The 18,763-nt window shown below is 40.0% G+C and overlaps 1 protein-coding gene across 1 annotated transcript; it reads left to right on the top strand.

Moving 5' to 3' along the window:
* The first annotated feature begins 13,016 nt into the window (after positions 1-13,016).
* On the top strand, positions 13,017-16,950 carry LOC145786654 (uncharacterized). Its single transcript, XM_082598351.1, has 3 exons — positions 13,017-13,166; positions 14,009-14,361; positions 14,718-16,950. The coding sequence occupies exons 1-3, from the start codon at positions 13,102-13,104 to the stop codon at positions 16,310-16,312; spliced, it is 2,013 nt and encodes a 670-aa protein (XP_082454477.1). The 5' UTR covers positions 13,017-13,101; the 3' UTR covers positions 16,313-16,950.
* Positions 16,951-18,763: the final 1,813 nt, after the last annotated feature.

Here is an 18,763-nt window from a genome sequence, read left to right as displayed (position 1 = left end):
TACACTGAAATTTCGAGCGCCTCGCGACCTTCCAAAAAACGGCTCGCCACTCCCAGGTTAAAAAGCCTGCTCTAAACCCAATTTCGATAAAAGTGGCACCTATACGTGGTTTTGGAAATAGGTTCTTCATATGTAGCCTATTGACTCAACTCAGTCATTCGTTTTTCAGAAAAAAACTGTACTGTAGAGTGTAGGCTACTGGATCTGTATCACTATCAGCCTTACAAAAGTTTAACCTTAAAAAAATTGAGGGCCGAATTTTTCCAGGGCCTAAAGCTATAGCCTTATTAGCCTAATGGTTAATCTACGCTACGTGGCTGACTGACACAATGTCTTGCTCCCCCTAACAAACTTTCTAAATACGCCACTGATTGCAACTGTCGTCATCGTATAGTTATGACTAGAACTGCACAAAGTAGTTTGTCTTTGGTAAACCGAAACAATTTTTTTATTTGAAACAAAATCGGCGACGAACGGTTGTGATGTGTTCGTTCCATGGCGCCCTAACCCTAACCCTATTATAGCTCACCGTGGTTCGTTCCTAACAGTTCTTTGTCTCAGCAAACCCAACTGGGCCCAGTGAAAATTCAATTGAGCAGACCACTTGGGTTATTTATAGGTTACACAAGTCCAATTTTTCATGTTCGTTTAATTAATTGCTGCAGAACGAGCCCCGTCTCTTAACTTTAACTTATTATTTTTTTTTAGTTTAAAACAGAAAATAATTAGCCCACTTTTTAATTAGTAAAAGTTTGAAAAAACATGTGGATTGAATCTGGGTAGCCCAGTTGTAAAATCATTCAAACATGTGTGGAAAGTGGGTTGCCCGATATGAACCCAAATATAATATGAACTGAACCCAAGAAATGTTTTTATTGGACGAGTGTAACAACTTTGTCAGTGTTGTTTTTACACTGTCAGTTATTGCAAGGATAAATGTGGGTTCAGTCTGGGCAGCCCATTTACACAACAGTCACAAAATGTAGGCCGAGTTGAATTTCCCGCATTAGTTCAGAATGTCAGTAATTTAAATTAATATAATAGAATATAAGGAAGCTGGTTTCATTACCTCTGAGGTTCAGTATCGCAGCTGTCTGATCCAGATTACAAAGGACATTAGTTCGACACCACTCGGAAGCGTTTTTGTTCAAACTGGGCTGCCCAATTAGGTAGGAATTGGAGCCGCGAACTCATAGCGGGGACCCAACGTATTGTCCGTTTGAGACCCAGTTGTCATTGCTGGCTTGAGTGATCGTCACAAAGAGCTTCAAAATATCGACGATGCTGATGTGAAGTTACTTTGCGCGTGCTTAGCGTTCGTGTTTGCAGCGGACTCAAGGGGTCACTCGCCTCCTTCCAAAAATTGGGAAAAAGGAATTAGCCCATTTTTTCCGTTTTTGCAAAATATCGTTTTATTTGCTTCATTCGATCAACTCAGTTCATTGACCAAACCAGCGGCATAGCCGTTTTGGTTTGTGCACACATCAGGTTTGTGCACACATCAGGTTTGTGCACACATCAGGTTTGTGCACACATCAGGTTTGTGAACACATCAGGTTTGTGCACACATCAGGTTTGTGCACACATCAGGTTTGTGCACACATCAAACCTCAAGACATAAATTGTTTAGTAAAAGTTTTTGTTAGATCAATAAAGCGTTTTGGTATTTGCAGAATGTAGTTAAATGTTTTAACATGAGGATTTAGATTGAAGCTTGTCTGGATCATCACTTTTTGTTTGGTGTCAGGTTTCCCACAACCCGTAGTCTATAACGCGCAAAGCAAATGTAGCCGAAAGCCGAGATCTATTTGAGAATAGAATGTCCGCCGAGTGTTACGAACGTTTGCGTGACGCTCGTGAGTTCAACACCGCTCCAGTGCGTGCGGCTGTGTCTTGGCGAAGACACTTAATGGCAAGCCAAAATAAGGGGAGCAGCTGACTCGAAGACTGTATTGTATGTCACCTCGCTGCTTTCTGTCGCCTGTTGTATCGCATCTGTGATCGATCGCAATGGGTGCAAATAAAAAGATGATCATTATTATTAAACTGGCAAACGTGAGCAAAACTTTTGCGCGAAAAAAAATTGTTTCGACGCAAGATTCCTTGTTTTATTGTCTTTGAAATAATGTTTCAGAAAAAAAGAAGTTATTTTTGTTTACTGCTTGAGGTAAAAAACCAAACTCACAATTTAGAATAATGCAGCATAACTTAACAACTGCCAAGTTGGCTACTGTAGGCTATATACGGCTTTGTGCCTTGTGTTTAAGCGTTGATTATATTTACGGAAGTTGAGAACAAAACTGTTTTGTTTATTTCGTCAACACAGAAGAGACTACCGTACATCGACTGCAGAACAGCTTAAGAATAAATTGAAGATATGGTGACTTCGTTTTCATAGTTTTAGACTTGCAGAGGTTACATTTGCCTAAAAATTGTTTCTTGTCTCAGGGGTGACGCCCTCCTCCCCTGGTCTTCGGCGCTGACTGGCTTCAGCACAGGAAATGACGACATGTTGCTCTGCACGATTATACGACCGCCTGCTGTTTGCTTTGCAACGTCACGTCACACTGCTGACTGTCAGTTCAGGGTTTGTTTAACTGCTCCTTTTCGCTATCTCATGAGTTAATTTATTGTAACTTGATGTCAAGATAACGTAAATGAGTACTACCTGCAATTGTGACATTGTTTTCAACTTCGCCGAGAAAACGCTCAAGGCAACGTCATTCAAAGGTTAGCCTACCTTGCCAGCGCAGGCACAGATGTAGCTTGCCTGAGTTTAAAGATTAACATCAAGCTTCAGTTCAGTGTGAGATCAGTGTTTACCAGCCATCCGCGTGCGCTTCGTATTATTTCAAGCGATAATAAACTAGGGTAAGCGTTCATGCACAAAACTGATCAGTGTTTGTTGCTCAGTTCTTAGAAATGTCAAGGCCTACGTCGCTAAGAACATGTTGTTGAAACTTGAAACTCAACGTGACCAAAAAGTCTTTTTATACCAAGCAACTGAGGGCCAATAACTGCAGTGATAAACTACTATGCGACATGACAAAGGTCAGAAGAAGGCGTCAGGGCAGTTGTCCAAAATATTCGGCTATTTTCCCAATTAGAAAATCAGTTCTTTTTTACATTGAATCAATGCAAACACGATTGATTTTCTTGTTCGGTTTATCGTGTTCCTCTGATAGATTGATTGAATGTACTTTGCTCTCGTGTGTGATCACGCACCAACAGCGGCAAGGTTGTGGAGTGGACTCTGCAACTTTTATTTTCAACAGTTAGGAAGGTCTTAAAAACGAAACTGTTCAGCTCGAAAATCTTTTGACCAGGACAGGGTGTAGGCCTGATAAACTGCTATTGACGAATGACGATGATGCGGCAGCTTGCCATCGGGCAGCATCATGTCCAAAGAAGAGTTGCCAGATAAACAGTTTAAAAAAGTTAAACATAAAAAAAGCCAAATGTAGTGTTCCTCTTATTTAATTAATGTTCCTCCATGGCTACTAATCTTAGATTCATGACCAATATCAAGCAGAGAATTACAAAAGTTGCTGCTGTAACAAGAGGGCTAACTTAAATGCTCTCGAGTAAATCTGAGTAATACAGTCGCTGTGGTACAATGTATATCCTAGGTTTAAAATGTTTATCCGTCTTTTAAAAGTACGACTAGGCTAGGGGCAAAATATATCAACAGCACATCAATAGAAGCATCAACGAATCATATGGTTTCTGAGACAAAGTACTGCAGTCTCCTCTCGCCCAACATTTATCACTAGTTCTGTGCCAGTTCAAGATTTCATTGTCTTTAGACCAGTGATTCTGAACCGCGGCCCATCGGGACGCATGCGGCCCTCATCGATGCAGAAAAAAATATAATTTGTGCTAGAAAAACTGTCCAAAATGGCGAGAATAATTGAATGTCACCTAACTTACGTGCCAGCAAAGCAAAGCCTTATAATCAGTGGCGTAGGAGCATATGCTGCCGCCCCTGGCTTTCGTTGAAAATGCCGCCCTAAGTAGACTGCAGCAAATTTTGAAATAGCTTCATGTTCAAGCAATCTTTTCAATAAAAATAATTACAAATAATGTGCCGCGTCTCAGAAGTTCTATATTGCTTGAGAAAGAAGCCTCACTGTCTCAGCGTTAAAGCCAAAAATAAAAGACAAAAATGGACAACAATTGTATTAGGAAAATAAAAAGATCAATAGCCGCCTCAAAATTGAACTTTTCGAGCTTTCGCTGAAGCAAAATCAGCGATAATATCTTCAAAATCAAGTTTTTGAACGTAGTCTCTGTCCATAGAAAGAATTGATAAAGCTGATAGCCGATCATCATTCATGGTAATACAACTTTATCATTTTTAAAGGTGTGCTAGCTGTCTCTTTGTAAATCATTTTCTTGTTTTACTTTTTATTTATGTTTGAATTACTTCCTTTCTCGTGCTGTGTGCACAGTGCACTGTGCAGCCTCATTTTGCCGCCCCCTTGCAGCCTGTCGCTCCTGGCGCAGAGCCAGAACCGCCAAGTGGCTGCTACGCCACTGCTTATAATAACGTTTCACCATACCGTACTAGCCCACGAATACAGAGCAAGTAGCTGTGTTTATCAGGGAGTTATGTCAGACTTTAACATTTGCGAGCAATTTCTCACTTTGCATTCCATTTTCGGCACAACAAAAGGGATAGGCTATATTATGAATTGCGTGCAAGTTTTCTAGAAGCACATTTGGACCCGTGATGATGATGGCGTATGAGCGATCTTTCCAGGCTAGATTGGAGGGCAGGAAATCTTCAGCCACTCAGCAGTCTCGTCGTCCAGGATTCTCAGACCATGCGCACCGTGTGGAGGCCGGTGGATTAGGCAGTGGTGGATGACATGGTCTGCGGTCTGTTCAGTGGCACCACACTCGCATTCTGATGAAGGAGCCAGGCCCCACTTGTGCATGTCCGAACGAAAGCGGCCGACGCCAGTTCGCAGGCGGTTAAGCCTGACCCACGCAAGCCTTGCGAGGGACATCCCTGGTGGACGGGGATCGGCGTCGGGTATGAAGTCACGGAGCGTGGAGGTGTGATTTTGCCACTCCGTGTTCCACATATGGTTCGTCCAGTGTGCCGCACTTAAACCAAGTTCTTCTGCGTTCTTAAGTAGTTGTTGTGCGGCAGGCACAAAGGGGCGTCAAGCTGTGTTCATTATCCCTGGCTCATTTGCAACAGATGAGTGTCCTTCCATGTTGGGGAAGAATCAAAGTCTTCATGGACTCGTTAACAGATGACTGTTACGGCCAATCTCTGTACAAATCAAACGTCATATAAAACCGTTCAAGTCTACTGAATATTACGTCATGGAAGTTGCTAGAAAATGTGCCAAAATTGCACCATCGTTCATAGACTTGTGTCAAACTTGTTTGGACTTGTTTGGGCCTGTTTAAACAGGAAATATTACATCAGTTTTAAACACCTGTTGGAATGACTTCATAATTGTCTTTCATTTATTGCGTCACAGTTACTTTCTACGTGAATTTGAGATATTGATATCTATTCTGGTCATTCGTAAAATGATTGTTTGAAAGTTGGCCGCACATTTAACTGTTGGCTTAGTGCTTGCTAGCTGGACAAAAGTTCCGTCTTTTATCCAAGTAATTTGTATTGTAGTGACAGTTTTTAGGTGTACGGCGTTGCACCAGTCATTTCGATAGCCTCGGGCTAATTTTACTGGAATACACTTTTGAATAGACGTTTCGAAAGTGTGTTTATTTTTGGGTCATTGCATGCAGACGAACGGATTTGGGAATCTTACGTTACAATTTTCCCAAGAAGAGATTATGGTTTACCGCTGTGACCAATGACGTAAAGAGGATAATTACCTCTGTGATGTGGGACCATTGCATTTTACACCAAGAAAATATCGTTAATTCATTAAAGATGTCTAATGCGATAGAAGTCATAACATCCACAATAAATGGGATTCGTACAAATGCGCTTGATCATCGCAAGTTCAAGTAGCTTCTGGCAGATATTGATGCTGACTATGGGACGTGCTCTTGTTTACTGCCGTTCGGTGGTTCAGCTACGCTATGGTTAAGTCAGAGAAACAAGTCGCATTAACAATAAGTTATCAATTCTTTCCTGCCCCTTATGAAAATATTTGTAACATTTATGGCAATAAAAGCAGCCACCACCTCCCAATGATGTTCAGGCTGGCCCGCTAGATTTGCAATCAGATGTGAAGTTGGCACAAGCATTCAAGTGTGATCATCTACTTCCCTTTACTTCACTTGTGTCGAGTCTCAGAGGGAAAATATCCTAACTTGATAGCCAAGTGCATTGAAAATGCCTCTGTTCAACATAACCTTTATGATTGTGTGAAGCACTTTTCAGTAAAATGATTGAAATTAAATTTAAATCTAACTATCACAACTGATTGATGAACCATTATTTTAACTAGCTTTTGAGGAGGCTTACTGCATCTTTCAATATTAATCCTCGTTTTGGGAAACTTATTAAAAGTCAAAGCCAACATCAAGTTTCACATTAAATTGCATTTCTTTTGTTGCAGCTCTTTACAAAATTTAAGTTGCGAGTTTGGCTTGTGTTTAAAAAAATTGACAACCACTGCTTTTGTCACAAAGAACGCATTAAAAGGGGGGACTATACAATGCAGCGATATTAAGCATATTTTAACGTTAAGAAGACAATTTAAAATAATGCACAAGTACCACATTAAACCATGACGACTTTGTACACCGGCCATGCCAACGTGCAAGCTTCAAATTTGACTGGAGGCCGATGTGCTGCGCTTGATAGCAGTCAGAACCGCTAGTACAAATTGACAGTCTGAGCCAGTGGTTCCCAAACTTTTTCAGCTTGTGGTATACTGGAAAAACTATAAAATGCTCGCGGCACACTTACAAGAGAAGAAAAGTTGCTTTAAAAAAATGTATTTTCACGTGTTAATGGAATTGATGTGCTTGTTTATATCACTGAAACGTGGTTGCATTGTTGGCAAATATACCCCCATTTCATTGTCAATTCCAAGCAGTCTCTTTCGCTTACAGCTTTTAATTTCAGTCAAAACAGAAAATCCATATTCAAATAGCCATAATGCAAATATAATTTTGATTGCTTTTGCACCGATCATGGAATAGGATTTGGAAGCAGACAGCTAAAACTCATCCAAGTTTTTTTGTGGAAACAGCGTTTGAAAAAACAGGTTGTTTCCTAAATCAATGAGCTGTTCTTTTTTTGCAGAAAGATTGCTTGCTTCATTGCTGCCAAATGGTGGGAAGTAATGTTGCAGTGCAAGCTGAAGTCCAGACAATGTGCTCATGATTTGCGGAATGATTTCTTGTTTATGAGTTGATTTATTAAGAGCAGGAAACGAATCAAAGACTTTCCTCGAAACTTTTATTTTTCCCTTGCATTGAAGAACAACCATCAGTACAAACGCTCACTCAGCTACTACTCCATTTCCAACTCAGAAAGCAGAATATATTCATCTACCAATTTGAATATGTCTTCTCTTTTGGTTGTGCCCTTCATTACTTTGCAAAACAAACATTCACTTAACAATGTTTCATAGTTAATGAAGCAAATAAAAGCCAGCAGATGAGATTTCCCAGTTCTGTCAGTAGATTCGTTAACTTGTAAAGATCATAGTACACTAGTACAGACATCTCTTTGTCTTTAATAAAAAAGTGGTCGCGAACTTGATCCTTTAAATCTGAGGATAGCTCTTCTATGCTTTGTGGAATTGTGTTATTTGACAACGGAATTCCAGCTTTTTCCGGGGCAGCACTACCAAGCATTTCTTCAACAACAATGGCTAATGCTGGTCCAATTACTGATTCTGCATCCGTGTGTGCTTTTTTACGTTTCGCCAACAAGTGTGCCACTTTGTAACTTTCAATCAATCCTTTTTCCTGCAACTTGAGGTAGCTATTCATGATCTATGCCTGCTTGTTTGTTTGAGACTTCAGGTTTACAAAATATTCTTTTGGTTTATCCTTCAATGTTGGATGATTTTTCTCCAAATGTCTGCTAAGCTTGCTGGGGACAAGCGACTCATTAGATAAGGCTTTATTGCAGATAATGCAGAAAGGTTGTTGGTTGTCTTCGGGTCCTGAAGCAATAATCCCGTAGTGAACGTATTCTTCTTTATATTTACGCTTAGGCTTTTGCTGTGCTGTCTCTTTCTGTTTGGATGTAGCCTACTAGCTTTATCAAAATACTTTTCCATAAATAGTTTCATATTTAGAACTATATAAACTGAGATCTGAATAAATAAAACCCTTAAAATAGTCAAACATTCTTTACAGTTTGGGAACCACGTATTAGAATAGCCGTAAGCAAAGCGTAAGCGAAAGTCAAATCTTCATTATACTCGCTGTACTACACCAACCGGACGGTGCACAAAACTAACAAAGATAGACATTTAGTTCTAGCATAGCACTAGCAGCCTAAATATGACGTGCCAACTACCTTACTGCATCGGCAATGCCATAATTGGTTTCATCGTCACGTGTGCTTATTTATCATCTATTGAAGCAGTTAGAGCGCTTTTAAATCACATATGCTTGTCTGCATGGCTTATTTTAAATATTTATACAGTTCTTTTCCAAAATTCTAAAAAGATTCGCGGCACACTTGAGAACTTCTGGCGGCACACAGTTTGGGAATCACTGACTCTGAAAGCAGTAGCCCACTGTCTTGATAAACAGTCTTCGGGTAGTTTTGAGCTACGTTTGTGCTATTCACACGGTGCCCGGACATTTTGCCGAAACTCATTTTGCCGAAACTCATTTCGCCGAAAGACATTTTGCCGAAAGACATTTTGCGGAAACTCATTTTGCCGAAAGGTCTAACTGCCGATTGGACAAATTGCCGAAATTATACAAATGTAGGCTATTGTATTATCATAACCTAATAACACATAAATATCATTCACAAACAGATTGCACACACAAATTATGTGCGACAGCGCGTAAATATCCGACAGAAGTGTTATATGCATCGTTATTCTCCACAATGTGTCTTAGTCTATCGTTCACAATCTTATATTTTTTATTTGGTGGCGCCAATTGAACGCCAGCTGATAACTGCTCCAGGATTAGTTTGTTGTGCGATTGTTCCTTTATCAACTTTACTGTCAGTCGACGTATCGTGGGGTGTGTGATGGAGACTCGTTGGTCGAAAGCATGATGCCATCCTTCGATGGAATTGTTAGTACTAGAAAGATCATCAATAACTCGATCGTGCATATTCCAAAGCGATGGAACGAATTAAGGTAAACAATAGTAGCAAAGTAATTCTATTTCAAAGGCACTGCTTGCATAGTAACGAGATTTTATGTCACTTCAAAGTATTTTTTTCCAAATTGTTTCGGCAATTTGTCCATTCGGCAATTAGTCCATTCGGCAATGTGGTATTTACGTCTTGACAACGTCTGGAATTTGTGTTTGTTAGTTACGTCATCTGCTGCTTGATTAAGAAGCGCGATTCCTCTGGCACCGCAAGCAACCTTTCCATTTCAGCTGCTTTGCCAGAGCGTCGCAGTCTTGTCTTTGAAACTATATGTTACAGTAGAAGTTTGTGTTGTATGCCTACCACGTCACCTATTGCTATTAGTTTGTCTTTAGTTCTTATTGTTTTGTGTTTCTATATTTCAGTGAATAAAAGCCTCAATTGGTTATTAAATGTTTCATCACAGGCAATTAGTCCTTTCGGCAATTTGTCCTTTCGGCAAAATGTCCTTCGGCATAACGTCCTTTCGGCAAAATGTCTTTCGGCAAATGTCTTGCGGCAAAATGGGTTTCGGCAAAATATCTTTCGGCAAAATGTCCGAGCACGGTTCACACAACCTCGGGGAACATAACCGTTATAGACAAACAAGCTGTCATTGAAATAACATAAAATGTAAAGAATACAGGTCTTCGAATCGAAACTTCCTCAACAACTCATTCTCACCTGATTTGCAGCAACTTTCATAGAAATAAACACAAACAGGCAACGTACAACAACACAGCAGGGAAGAGCAAGGGCGTTGACAGGGGGGTCTAGGTGGTACTTTTGGATCCGGGCCCGGAATATTTAAAGGGTCCGGATTTAAAAGATTCCCCGCAACTTCAAACATTATCAAGATCTTAATATAATCAGATCTAAAGGAATTGCCATCAGAGGTTATAACAGTCACTTCCAGCCGTCAGATGGTAAAGTACCAGGTCCTTTTAATTCTGGGTACCGGGCCCACTTCAGCTTTCTGGTGGTAAAATAGCCACTTCAGCCACCAAACAGTAAAATAAGAATTTAGTCTAGTATAGTGATTTCCCTAACCACGAATATTTAGTGAAATAACCTGAAACACGAATTTCAAAATAAATAGGTTAAGGTTTGCATAAACTCAAAAACTGTAATGGCACACCTAAGAAGATTGCTATCCCTGTTTTTGCACTAAAAATTAGACCAAAACCGCTTTTCAGATTGCAGCAATCAGCAAATGTTTGACCTAGGCCCATGCGGTAAACCTTTCCCAAATTAAATTGAAAACTTTCTGACCGTCTGCACTAACTTTGCTGTGAATTCTCTTCTGGTGAGCCTAGAATGACCAGCGAAGCATCAATAGAATTGGGAAGTAATACTCTTGTGCCATGTGACAAATAAAAGTTCAAAAAAGAAACTGCTAGATAGAGATGGTAAGTTTTGCTGTTCAAGAAATTTTAAGATTGCTCAAGATTTGTTAAACGACATCAATAAAAAACGACATCAATAAAAGTTTGTACACACTTATTTATATACACACACCTTCAACCTTAATATTCATAACATTGCCGATGAAGGAGGCCCGAATATAAATTGGTACCGGGCCCGACAAATCCTGTCAACAGCCCTGGAGAAGAGCATCATAAGAATATATCTTACATACTTACACATGGCTCAGGCAAACGTGTTCGGCAAGCTCTCATCAAGAAGCTGAAAATATTTATAAGAAATGCAATGAATTTCAACTTCTTGAACGCAACTAGCTGACTGACTAAACAACTTGTTGTACTACGATGTTTTATTTCTTATTGTTCAGTCAGTTAGCTAGTTACGTTCAAGAAGTTGAAATTTCTAGCATTTCTTATAAATATTTTCAGATTTCTGATGAGGGCTTAAGTTAAGCGAAAACGTTTGACTGTTAAAACTATTTGTAAATATGTAAGATATATTCTTATGATGCTCTCCCTGTTGTGTTAATGTGCCCAGTGACGTAACCAAATCCATTTTACATTGGAAGACAAGAAAGGGGCTTTTTCGAAGAAGGGCAATGTTTTCAGTGATGTCATAAAAGAAGGCTATATACCTTGCTTTAAAATTAACGCTGGCATTAAACAGGTAATTGACGATATAAGACCAACGTTCTGTCTTGGTAAGCATGGTAGGATACTGGTTTGGTAAAGATTTAAGGAAATGCGATATAGGTTTAAGTGACAGTTTCTAGGAAACGAAGATGCTGAATCAAGATAAACACATCATTTCGTGTTTCATATGGAAAAGTTAAACAGTATCTTTTTGTTTGTCGTATCCAGGCTTACACCTGATGGTTGAAGATTTAGATTAAGTGGACGGGAAGGCACCGAAGCCAATCTTCGTGTCCACCTTCAGGTATGCCTTTAAGTGTCCTGCCGCAGACACAGCCGCATGCTCTTGAGCGGTGTCGAACCAGCGCCCTTTCGATTGCCGTGTCAGTGTTCTCACCACTCAGCTATGCAGCCGACGACAGTATCGAGAATGACAGAAAAATTGCAGCACAAGCAACAATAAAATGGTTGCTTCGACAGTTAGCCTACGTAAATCAGTGTTGAAGACTTTGTAGTATTTTGGCAAATGAAAATACTCGGCACCACTTACACGAATTCGTATAGATCGAGATCAGTCGACCTTTCCTTTTCGATGCTCATGACACCGAGGTTTCTAAGCCTTTGTTTATCATAGCATTACACAAATAAAATAATCAGACTCGATCATTGTCTACATAACCGAGTGGTGAGATCCCTGACAATGTAATCGAAAGAGCACCGGTTCGAAACCGCTCAAAAGCATGTCGCTGTTTCTGCAGGACACTTAGCGGCATACTTGAAGGTAGACACGAAGATTGGTTTCCTTGCTCTCCAGGCCACTATTAAAGTCTAAATATTCAACCTCCAGGCGAGATGGGAACCATTAGACCCAGTGCCGTAATAGCCTACTTCAGTTCTGAAGAAGCGCTTCTCACTGTGGTGACAGCTATTTTGCACAAACCGTAAAGTTTGTCAAAAGCTTCTTCCTAAGGTTCAATTTTGCAAAAGAATTCCAAAATTAACTCAGGTGTTGGTAAACCTTTCTAATCTTGTGTTCAATGAGTCTTTTGGCTTGATTTAGATTTAGTCCATATGAGAAATCAAATCTTAAGTGAAATACTGCAACCTACGTCTGCGATGGGTTTTCAAATCGCTCAATAGTAGCCTATCACAGAGAATCTATTTGTTTTTCTTCTCTTTCAGTCGCATTCAGTCAGTTCGTCTTTTCAGACTTCAACCATGTCAGTTGCTTTCCCAAAGTCAAGATTGTCTCTCTGAAGCATATTTGAAGCTGAGTGAATCAGTTGTAGCTGAGCATATTGTTATCAGCTGGATCAAGAAAAACGAATGTAGCCTACCGGTACTGTATTTAACCGAATCTGGTTAAATTAGGCGAGCTACTGCATTGCACTATGAGATACGGAATTCCAATCGAAACGAATTCTCCCTGATTCACATTTCATTAGCTGCATTTTACAGAGAGGGCAATTGCTTCCCTCTACCTGGTTGTGTCACTGGTCCTTGGTGACTTATCGAAGGAGACTAAAGGATTTACTTATTGTCACAATCAGTATGCATGACCCAGGCGGCAGGCTACAGTTTATGTCCTATGTTTTTTATGCTACGTCTGTACTGTATTTGTATAAGTTTTTGATTTGTATAGGCCTAAGTCCCTGATTAACATTTCATTAGCTGTATTTTACGGGAAGGGGGCAATCGCCTTGGCTACGCCAATGGTTGCGGCTTGCCTGTCGGTGGTACAAAAAAGCAAACGCTATCCCGAAATTGTAAATGAACACAAATCCAACAGCAAAACAGCAAACCAAGAAGGAACATAATTGTGACCAACAAGGCTTGTAAGTCTGATATATCCGTTTCTTTCGATAGCGCCATGTGAATGAATAGAACTTCCACAATAATCTGTTGTTAAGTAGATTACGACATAATTAGGAATTAGGATGTCAGCTGAGGAACACAAACACAACCAACTAAAAATTTCCATAAACTGAGTACAACCTAATGGAGATTCATCTTTGTGTTTGATCCAGGTTGCGTTTGTGTGCCGGTGGCTTACTGCTGTGCCCAATAGTATCGAAAAGAGAAGTCCAGGGGGTAATTTTGGACCCGGGCCTGGGTTAATTTTAGAGCCTGGAAAATTTTGTGGTTCTCAACCGCAGGTCTGCGGGTTGGTCTGCGTAAATGTTTTGCCGATTCGCTAACAATTATACTTTCTACCAAGCTAATAATGGAGTCATAAGCGTTGCAAAATTGTTTTCCCTTGTAAAAACAATTTTGAACCTATTTGATGACGTTATTACCAAGAGGTAGGCTACTACGGAACCAGGGCGGGTGGTTGGAGGATGAGCTCCCAGTTTCAATTGTTTGATTGAGCCTGGCAACAATACGACATCACCGAAATCTTGTTCAGAACTGACTTTTATAAACAATAAACCAGAAATATTTAAAATAGTTTATCACAAATAATAATAAAGAACAAACACTGCATTTGATTATTTTCTCCTCCTCCAGCATGAAGGATGAAAGTGATAGTCTGCTTGTTTGAACTACAAATATCCTCCACGTATCGTACATGAAACGATTTTATCGCCATTTAATAAGTTGTTGCTTTTTAGAGATTAAATAATTTTGTGCAATATGAAAATGTGATGTTCGCTGCCTGACCTTCTTATTATACTAGCACGCCATCTACCATGGAAAACCCACTTCAAGATGATTGCTTGGTGTTAAACACACCTGCGACCCTCTCTACTGGCTCTCAAGTGGTGGTGGCTCAATTGGCCGACATGAAGGACCAGACTGCTTACATGAGGCAATTTCGAGCTGCTCTTGGATCAGCGCTTGATGAGGTAACCACATTGCGCTCCGAACTGGCGCTAGAGAAATCGAAAGCATTTGAAAGTTTGAGGGTGGGAAAGTATCCGGCGCGAGAAGTAAAGTCGCGATCAACTGGTTACAAAAATAGTCTGGAGTTTTCATCATGCAAATCTACATCCCCAATGGGGCATTCTTCATGCAACAACTTCATGCAAAGTAAGAAACTTCAAAGAAGTATAAAAACGTTTCAGACATTACAAGTTATATAGGTTATCACTAAGCGTAAGATATAATCTGTAAGTGATTGTTCATGCTTCATTGATTCTAGCGTGCAAACATTCTAACTGATCTAACTATAGGAAATTGTTGTAGGTCAAATATTGGTCAAATAGTTGCACAATGTTGGTACCCATAAAGATGCTGTTTGTTCACATTCAGTCATAAAACCACAACGTATTTATGGATTGCGTTAACTTAGAAAGTAGTTGTACCAGGATCATAAAGCAAAGACGAGTTTGCATCGTACAGTATCGTTGTTTCTGGCGTTAATGATGACTTTATTTTTCCTGTAGGTCAGCAAAAGGCGAATGATGACTTGTCTTCAGTGATTGGTGAATCCGAGAAAAAAATGATGCAAATTAAAGTCGCGGTTTCCAAGAGACGAGACTTGATCAGAGACTTGCGAAAAAAGCTTCAGATATCTTCTTCTATTCTAGAAAAGCGGGAGCAAAAACTAGAAGCAAAAATTAACCAAGAAAACAATATGAAAAACCACATCAGTAAGATAACACAAGAGAGAACTCAGCTGCAGGAAGCTATCCAAAGTCTTGACGTTGAATTACAAAACGAAAAACGTCGGTCCATGTTCAAAGATAATGAAATAAAAAATCTGTTGAAAAAGATGTCACAGTTGGAAGAAAATTGTGATCAATTGTACAGGAGAATAAATTCTGGCGATCGAGAAATTTATGAGATGAAGAGTCAAATGCAGAAAAAATCCTCCTGTTCCAAATGTTCTTGGATGCAAGAATACATTCGAAGTTTGGAATACAAGCTAGAAAAGTACAGATACTCCTCTTTTGATTGTCGTTATCAACACTACCCAGAGTTATACATTAATGATGAAGTTGAAAATAACTCTCAGCTAGGGAATCACTATCATCGGACTGACGCCTCATATTCTTTTAACAACTCGTTGGTTCATCATCGGCCAACTCGCTATCAAACTAACAAAACTGAGGCTTATCGTCGTCAGCTCGCGGCAAGCAGGCAACGCCACCAAGAATTCAGAAGCGCCAGTCTCGCTCTTTCTCCAATCACTGAGGAAGAAGCTGGTTCCGACACGCCACTCAATCACTCGCATGAGGGCGCTGTAACAGCAACGAAACCAAAGAGAATGATTACTAATGAAAGCACAGCAATGAACACTCCCTTATTTGAGGATAAACAAGCTCAAACATTTGATCAAACGCAGGATCTTCACAATAAATCTCAAAACGAAGTCACTTCAAACTCATCTCCTTATTACACAGTGCAGTCGAGTGATGCGTCTCAGATCGAAATCGACAAAAAATCCTCTAGAACTTCCCCAGCGTATCTTCACATTTCCCAAACACGAAACACCAATTCTCTTTATTCGCTCCAGGCTGCAGGATCCCAAAAGTCGTCTTCTGATGACAAAACAACTTATAATAATATAACAACTCATCCAGGTAGCAGAGACGAACATGGCTCGACCACCGCTTCAAGAGTTGCTGTGAACAAACGTCTTTCCCATATTCGCTCTTTTCCTTTGCTCAGCTCTTCTCCAACATCCAGTGGTGGTAGTGCGTTTTCAGCGTCGTCAGACAGAAATTCCACTGGGTGCTCGTCTGATTCTGCGGTTTCTTGCAAGCGACCACATAAGAAGCTTGTGAAAACACGGAGGATAAAAAGTAAAGCTCAGAGATTCATTTCTTTCCGTAATCATAAGATTGACGTCACGCACTTCTCGATGCTTGACTTCCGTCAGATCATGTGGTCGATGTGCACGGACGGCAGAGCAGCCGAAGAATTTGTTGACTTCCTTGCGTCGGAGGCAAGTCGCCTTCAGAAGGACCCAGACTGGACGGGGAAGCACAGCTTGGGTTCCCCTGAAGAGTGGCTCAGTTTAAAAGGTTCTTATTGATCAATTCAAACGACATGAAGCAAGTTAAAGTTTATAATGGCCGTTATCCCTGGTTGAACACACATGTTTGACCTTCTGGTCAACATTGTCTAGCTTCTATGCATAGATCGCTTTTGAAAAAGTCTTTGTTCGTTTTCTTTGTTACTTGTTCCTTCTACTGTGGTACCGTTCTTGTGAACATTTGTGACGACGATAAGTGATGCCGTTTGTTGACCAAAGTTTTATTGTTATTATTGATATTGTTTTATTGATATTGTACAAGTTGTTGATATTGTTAATATTGTTTTATTATTGTTTTATTGTTATTTATCATACAATGAAACTATAAACGTAATCTTAAAAGTTTTGCTTATAAACCACTAAACGCTAGAAAGTACAATATGCTTCTCCGTTCATGCAACAGTGCTTGAGGTTTCTGAAAATAAACCACGCAACTTTAGATGGGTAATTTATCTTCAATAAATAGATCAGTGGTGAACAAATTATATTACGGCAAAAAACGTCTTTCGAGTGAAGAATATTGTAACTTCTGCATACGCGTTTGAGGATGACAATTGGAGACTGCCAGTCTTGGGTAATAACTTGCTATTTTGCTTTGAATGGTTATGAGGATCACTTAAACGCTGAACTTGCAGCAGTTCTGTTTGTATTGATTGTCGTAATATTTAAAACTGATCCTTCATACATCACAATCCGATGTCGTGCTTGAAATATCGCGTTCTAACGCGTGAGTGATTAACAATATTCGATGTCGGTGAGTTGCAGTCATACGTCACTTGGTCCAGATGGAATCCCAGGTCGCATTGAAGAGGTCACAGTTGAAAATCACTCGATAGGAGGTATATGGCATCACCATAGACAGGCTACAGCGTGGCGAGGCTCCAAACCTCTACTGATGTAAGTCGTCCGTCGTCGTCAAATTGTCCATTCATTCCACGATACCGTTACTCAGAGTTCACCATTTAAGCCATGTTTGTCGTTAAGTGTAAGCCAAGATTTAGATTAAGTGCAAGGAAGCCAATCTTCGTGTCCACCTTCAAGCATGCCTCTAAGTGTCTTACCAAAGACACAGCCGCATGCTTTTGAGCGGTGTCGAACCGGCGCCCTTTCGAATGTCGTCCCAGGGCTCTCACCACTCGGCAATGCAGCCGACAATATATGCCATGAAGTTTTGAGATGGCCCATGTTAGAAGTGACTAAACTGTAGCTGTTCGCGTTCAAACTTTCAGGTATTATCTTAGCTGAGCAATTTGTTTGTTGAGCAAGTTGGATGAGGAATTGAGATTTATTAAAAAAAGTTGTTGCGGTTTTCCATCGCTTTGCGCAAACACGTGATTTGATTGTTATTGTTTGTAGGAAATGAACAGCAGGGCCATTGATGAGTTAGGCCCGGTACCAATGAGACTGTCCGCTCCAAGATCAGACACTTCTAAGAAAAAATATATGGGAGTGGGATTAGTTGGAAGGCGGAGTTAGTCGAAAAATTATCATTTTTAAAATATTTACTGCCACCATATGATGTAGTTTATAAAAACGTAATCCATGTTAGTTATAAAAACATAATCCAAGGTAGGCAGAAGTTTTTTGGTGTGTGTCAGCTGTAGGTGTTCTACAACACTAAGAAATAAACAAATTTTAGTCAAATGCACCATGCTTGAATATTTTAGAAAAATAGCCTAGTTTGTCATATGCAAATGCGGCTAGTTGGAAAACAGTGGGTGGGGCACTGGGGCTAGTTGGAAAATGTTTTGATAACAGTATGACTATGGGGACCTGAAATGAAAAATTTTTGTTGATTTTTTGGTGTTTAACACTTGAACGGCCGAGGTGTCGAAATCGACACTTTTAGAAATTTATTGCATTATTTTGGGCCTTAATTGTTATCGTAACGTTTTCAAACTTTCAGTAGCTTCCCAATTATGCTTACACTTTATAGTTCCGTATTATTTTTCTAAAAAATCTTTTTATGTTATCTGCCATGTGCGGATATACCTCCAACGGCCGAGGTGTCGAAATCGACACCTCATACAAATTTAATTGTATAGAAAGATTTGCTGTGTGAAAAAAAATAATTTAATAGTTTTCACACTTACTTATAGCGTTTCTCATGGTAATTGTTCAACGCTCGGCTTGATTTTAGGTCATTGTACTGAGTTCACAGACACCTCCCACAAATTTATCAGCGATTTTCAACAGATAAGTTTATTCATATTCGAGAGCCACTGGAAGGACTTGTTGCTAACTACATCAACAATTACACTCCGGATTGGAGCCTGCCAAACGATGAACAGATATTTCCAATGAAAAGCAGATGTCCTTTTATCGTGCTCATGCCAAACAAACCAGACAAGTTTGACATGAAATTCTGGCTGTTAGCCGACGTTCATCCCAAATACGTATGCAATGCCGTACCGTACTTATCGTACCTCGGAGCTATTGAAAGAGAGCGAC

This window comes from Aplidium turbinatum, chromosome 17 (assembly GCF_918807975.1).
Source record: "Aplidium turbinatum chromosome 17, kaAplTurb1.1, whole genome shotgun sequence".
Lineage (NCBI taxonomy): Eukaryota > Metazoa > Chordata > Ascidiacea > Aplousobranchia > Polyclinidae > Aplidium > Aplidium turbinatum.
The sequence above is the reverse complement of the archived record's forward strand: the minus strand, read 5'-3'. Positions and strand labels throughout refer to the sequence as shown.